The sequence below is a fragment of the Aptenodytes forsteri genome, unplaced genomic scaffold (genome assembly GCF_000699145.1).
Source record: "Aptenodytes forsteri isolate BGI_AS27 unplaced genomic scaffold, ASM69914v1 Scaffold7, whole genome shotgun sequence".
NCBI lineage: Eukaryota > Metazoa > Chordata > Aves > Sphenisciformes > Spheniscidae > Aptenodytes > Aptenodytes forsteri.
In genome coordinates this window covers 540,091-546,006 of record NW_008795919.1, presented here as the reverse complement: position 1 = coordinate 546,006, position 5,916 = coordinate 540,091, and the positions used below count along the sequence as shown (strand labels likewise).

The window sequence follows — 5,916 nt, the reverse complement described above, 5'->3', positions numbered from 1 at the left end:
GCCCCATCGCCGGGCACCAACGCCCCTCGGCATCCCCTGCCACGCCCCTGCACCCAGCGCCTCTCACCGCTTCCCCCCGCCACCCCGCAGAGCGCTGCTGGCACCCAGGGCCCCCGACAGCTACCTCGGAGCCAGCGGCTGGGAGCATTGATTACAGGGTCTCGTAACCATGGCTCAAACACCACAGGTCTTCTAAAGCGTTAGAATGACAAGAAACGTTTACTGCACTGCTGATGCACGGGAAAAGTTTAGGAACAAAACACACTTATTTGACCGAGACCTGCTCTGTTACATACCGCTGTAGGAGTGCTGGTCCTGTCCTGGTACCCACCCGGCCTAGCAGACGACAACGGGGAGCCGTTGGACAGCCTTGTGCCCTCCACACTGGACGCTGCACACAGATACGCCATAAAGGTAAGGCCCTTGTCTGCTGTTGGAGGCCATTAAACTCACCGTTCAACTCCAGCACAAAGCCGGTGCTGTGCTTGGGCAGAGGCCCTGCTCCTCTGCCTCAGTGACCGTGTTAAAAGAAACGAGTACTTGCGTTTAAGACAATGGGGACAATTTTTCAATAGTTAAATACAGGGCTTTTCCTCTTCTTAATAACTGGGATTTTCAGTTTACTTTTTACTAGCGTTAGGGAAAACTAGTGAAAGCCCTGACTTCACCGAGTAGACTGCCGTATTCTGCATGTGTCATGAAGGCATCCTCCCAGTCTGCCCACAGCGGGTGACAGAAGGTCCTTTACAGTGGACCTAGGGTCTTCTGGGAGGTCAGGGTGCAGAGAAAGCAATACCACCATGATGAAAATAACCATCTCCGTGGTCTCTTTTGCAGGTTGCCTTTCACATCCAGCCATACAAAGGGCGCGATGACCGCACTGTGCATGAAAATATCAAATACATCACGGACAAGTTTGTTTTTCATGTAGGCTAAATCCAGCTGTGTAGTGTTGCTTTAAGCACAAACAGCGTGCAGAACTTTGAATTAAATGCATCAGAATAGTATCCAAAGATCAGTGCATAGGGGAGGGAGCTGCCTAGAGCCAGCCAACAGAGCAATACTGGGCAGGGGTCGTAATCAAATGCCACTTTCTCCAGCACTTCAATACCTCACCTTCAGAACCCAAAATTGCTTTCTCCTGCTCAAGTTTCTAAGCTTATCACCCATAGACTGGCACCTCTACCCTTTCTTTCAAAAGGGAAAGGAGAAGGCACAGGCGCTCCCATGAAGGTGGAGATAAAGGTTCTGGGAAAAGAGGCCCCTGCAGCCAACGAAGTCTCACACCGTGCTTGCCTTATAATGGAAATGCCTGCTGAGGCATTCATCATTCATCACCCCAGCCTCTGAGAAAGCTTTGTGCTCTCCTCTACATACGGATCACACACAGCTTTTTATATGTACAAGACCAGCACCAGCAAGAGTCTCCCGCTGTTTTATATCTACGATTCCTATTTGACACCGGCTGAATCCTGGGCCAACCTTCTCATGCCATCAGGCTCCCACTCTCTCCGCGACACTGCTTACGACGCTGTGTTCATAGTGCTGCTGGTGGAGGAGGGACACAAGCACGATACCCTCTCCGCAGGGTACGATGGCACGTACACATACTTTGCGTCCAACAGTTTCTCTTTTGGCTCATCCCGCCAGAACTGGAAAGCAATCAAAACTTTCTGCGACTCCAACAACCTGATATTCATCCCCAGCATTGGCCCAGGCTACACTGACACCAGCATTCGCCCCTGAACAACCGCAACACTCAGAACAGAGTCAACGGGAAGTACTATGAAACAGCTCTGCAGGCTGCTCTCATGGTCAGGCCAGAGATCATCTCCATCACATCCTTCAACGAATGGCACGAAGGCACCCAGATCGAGAAGGCTGTACCCAAGACGACGCTGACACGCCTTTATCTGGACTACCTTCCTCATCAGCCGAGCATGTACCTGGAGCTGACTCGCAGGTGGGCAGAACATTTCAGCAAAGAGAAAGAGCAGTGGTTGATGTGACTTCAGGATTTGCCTTACTCGGAAAAACATCCTGCTGACAAAGCTGCAGCACAGAGAAGCGCTTCAGAAAAAAGCGCTCGAGGAGATGCAGCCACAGAACCTTCAGCCTAACCAGGCCGCTGAGCGCAAGCAGCCATCTGCAAATATCCCAAGGACTGCGTAAGCCCCAGCTATGGACTCACGGGAGGAAGTGTTACAGGCAGCAGGAAATCTGCAAGCAGCAGTCAAATCTAATTTTCTGCAGATTTCGTACAGATGACCCTTTCAGAACTCCTCTGGAATTCACGAGGGGTGCTGGTTTGGGGGTCAAAGACCTGGTTTTTCTTGGTGTGGGTATGTTCTGTGATGTTCGACACGGTTAGCTGGGTTCCAGCATGCATTTCACCGTACACCCTTGGCCCGCTGTCTGCAGTGATCACATATGCCTCACTCTGCTAGCAACTCTGTCAGAGCATTCCTCTATCAGCTTACTGTAGAGAGGAGTAAATATTCCTTCAAATTGTCTACTGTAGGTGAAACTAAGCCATGCCGTTACATACCCTCTATTTTATCCAACCTCTCCTATACCAAGGAGTTCTGCAGTGGGCATTGTCACTGTGGTCCGCTGTATCCAAATAACTAAAGATAATTAGAGCTGGAACACTAGAGACTACTTACTACTACTACTACTGTGTGCGCTGGAAACCAAGGAAATGCAATGATCTATACTAAAAGCTCTTAACTGATTGTTTTGTGTTCCATGTTTTGAAAATTTAGATCTGAAGTTGCTTTATCCCCTTTAGTACCAAGGAAAAAAAATATTTGCAAAAAAATGCAACTGAAAACACCATTAATTTGTGCTTTGAAAGAGGTTCAGCTCCCAGTAGCTTTCCCTTTTTTGTGATTTTAGCCATGCTTGGACCCTTCTAAATTAGCCATAAAATTAATTTATACTTGTCTATATCAATAAGATGAGAAGCGGCAGCTCTGGATGTGAAACAAGGTTCTATTCATGACGACTCCATACACGTTCTTGCTAAGCACCTAAGTCCGTCAAAAGTGATGGACAACATGTCTAAAAATAAGCATTTATAACAAAATCATGCAAGTTGCTTACCAGTTTTTAAATTAATAGCAGCTCCACAAACTTTACTTTTCAATGAAGAATAAATACCAGAGGAAACTTTCATTCGTTCCCTATTTACTTCAGCTTAGCACTGTTTTCAGAAGAAAATCAAGAGAGGGAAGTCCACATTTAAAAAATGAAGATCAGCACACTAAGAGCTTTTCATTCTTTGTATTAGGAGGAAGTCAGGTCTTTCTGAGCAGCTCTCGTCTAGATAGGGACCATCTGAATACGGTTAGTTTTCAAAAGCACTTACAGTTTCATCTCAGTAGTAGGTTTTGATTACATTTAGAACAGAGAAAAACAGCCAGAGGACACCATAGCTATAACGTCACGAAAGCTCAAAAAACCTCTTTTCCATCTTTGCTTTTCTTTCAGTGCAGGTACAATAAACAAACACATGGAGTAAGTGTTAAGGGGAGGGTTGATCAGACACTATCTTCATCATCCCATCCTGAGAATAGTCAAACGTTCAAATTATTGTATTTCAAAGCCCAAATCACGTTAATAAAACAGACAGGTATTTGGAAATAGTACAGCAGCACAAAGAGGTCAGCATACATATTTGGGTTGGTTTCTCAGACTATAGCAGATGTGATACGAATTAACAGATACCCATCAACTGTTGCTCTGTGTTTTGGGGTTTTTTTATCTTTTGTTTATTAACCTTGACATAACCCATCGACCTTATTAAACAAGGCCATGAACGCCCATTTCCTGAATGCGCAGGCACACGGTGCCCAGCTTTACCAGCCCTGCAGAGCCTCCTCAGAGTCTGAAGTCTCAAGACGATTCTGGTATCAAGCCATACTTCTGCCTCAGGATTTCAACTGTAGATGTCAGTGCACTGTGGAGTGAAACAGAACCGTCAGAAAAAAGGTTTTTAAGGATTAAACTGCATTTTGAATCAAGGAGAACATGAACTCCAGAAACCAGAGTGTTTCACTTAGAAGCTTCTAGAAAGGGGTCTCCTGGGCTCAGAATCTGGAGCGCTCTTTCAGGATTTCTGAGCGTGCTGGTAATTAAGCTAAACAACATTAATGTGAAGGTTCAACTGCTATGGAAAAAGAAGCAAAACACAACCCACCCTAACCTGAAAGCTTAATTTCATTTAAAGTAAAGGAAAAGCTACAGTTATATTCAGCAAAGAGTGCTCACCAGCCAGGACGAATGACGGTGAATTTCCCCGACACAGATAAGTCAACCACAGTTGACCCCAAACGACACTCTGGGCTCTGGACATCCCCTATTGGGCCTCCATCGATGATTAAGGACAACTGAGGCCACAGGTCTTGGAATTCCTGAAAAAAAAAAGAGATGTGGCTAACAGTCCTGAAGATGGTTTGTGATCGTGTTTTAGCAGACACTACTGGACATTCTGGTGTCAAGGGAGGTGGTCTCTCCCCTTCCTCTGTCAGGTCAGCTCATTTTTTTTTCTGCCATTAACACATCCCGGTTTGATTTCTGAGAACAGATTTATCTCAGACATGCAGGATAGCCACAAGGATTCTCTGGTTGAAGACTTCTTGGCTGCACCACTGTTTATTAAGGAGTGCACAAAAAAAAGCTAGAAGTCTATCAAGACGTTTGGGGGCAAGGACAGGGCGTCTGTCTGGTACTATGCCCAACTATACCATCACCAGGGTCACAAGCTTTGCAAAAAGACATCTCCTTGAGTGACAGTTACCCGGCTGCAAGGAGCTGTACAGACAGCAGCAGTCTCATTCCACAGCCATCCCTCCTACACCAATTTCCATCTTTCGGATTTGGCACCCACTTCAAAAGCTGCACATAAGCTTTTAAATATTACTTTTCAGCTCTGCTCTCCTCGCTTTTTAAGGTGAGGATCACAGCAAGACAGCTACCCCACACCACATATCCGCAGGCTGTTTTAACTAGAGATTATTATTTAAAAAAAAAAAAAATAGCAGCAGAGAAATCCTTGTTTTATTGCTAAAGCTGGCTTCCAACTGTGAGAGCCCTTGGCTCTGACAGACTACCACAATAATATCACTTAGTGGCAAAAACAGCCTTACCGAAACCGTCAGCGTGCTCGCCTGACAGCTGATGTTAGCACTTGTTAAAGCCAGTGGTCCAGAGCAAGCTCGTGCCAACTCCCTAATAAAAGGGTGGTTTGGAATACGAACACCAACCAGCTACAAGGAAGAAGAGAGCATGGTTTTACACGCAGTAACCATTTTTAATCTTGCATTGCCTAAAGCCTTCTTGACTTAAAGCTGATACTCCAGAGAAGCAATAAATCGGCACCTGCTGAACTAGCCATGATGAGAGACGTGCCTTCATAAGTTAGCCCCTAACGCTGGGTTATGCCGTGTTCAAATAAGTCACGGGGAGCACAACAGCGCAGGGACCAGCTTCGGGAAAATGCGAATCACTGCTAAGCACGCTGAACACACACATAAGAATAAAAGCTACTACAGCAGAAGCACAAAGATAGCACACTGTCCCTCAGAAACACAGAGATATATCCTGTGGCAAAGACCTACCGATGTGAAAGGGTTCAAGTCTTTATTTAGTTCTTCTGAACGTTTTAAGACCAGGGTCACAGGTCCTGGAAGTAGGTCCCGCAGCAACTCATCCGGCACGTTCACGTGGCAGTATCTACATGGCAAGAGGAAGCGCGTTAACGGCGGGTGCGCAGCTACACCCAGACTGCTGGTGCTGGGCACTGCGACTCAGCTCCAGTGCAGCCCTTCCCCTCGGTCTCACGCTCTGCGGCGTGGCAAGCAGAAAGCAGCCGCCCCCCGCCACAAACGTCACCGAGCACCGGCAGCACCCCGC

General features: G+C 46.7%; 2 protein-coding genes across 2 annotated transcripts in view; one reads left to right on the top strand and one right to left on the bottom strand.

Annotated features, from left to right (window-relative positions):
* MANEAL (mannosidase endo-alpha like) overlaps positions 1–2,871 on the top strand; it is an 11,617-nt gene extending 8,746 nt beyond the window's left edge. The window contains 4 exon segments of the mRNA XM_009284806.2: positions 279–414; positions 838–914; positions 1,356–1,741; positions 1,744–2,871. Of these exon segments, the coding sequence (XP_009283081.1) occupies positions 279–414; positions 838–914; positions 1,356–1,741; positions 1,744–2,009 (865 nt within the window). The 3' untranslated portion in view covers positions 2,010–2,871.
* A 126-nt stretch (positions 2,872–2,997) lies between these two features.
* Positions 2,998–5,916, bottom strand: part of YRDC (yrdC N6-threonylcarbamoyltransferase domain containing) — a 4,536-nt gene continuing 1,617 nt past the window's right edge. The window contains exons 2-5 of the mRNA XM_009284805.2: positions 5,622–5,736; positions 5,151–5,270; positions 4,273–4,415; positions 2,998–3,961 (exon numbers count right to left, since the gene is read on the bottom strand). Coding sequence (XP_009283080.1) covers positions 3,898–3,961; positions 4,273–4,415; positions 5,151–5,270; positions 5,622–5,736 — 442 coding nt within the window. The 3' untranslated portion in view covers positions 2,998–3,897. The remainder of the gene's footprint in view (positions 3,962–4,272; positions 4,416–5,150; positions 5,271–5,621; positions 5,737–5,916) is intronic.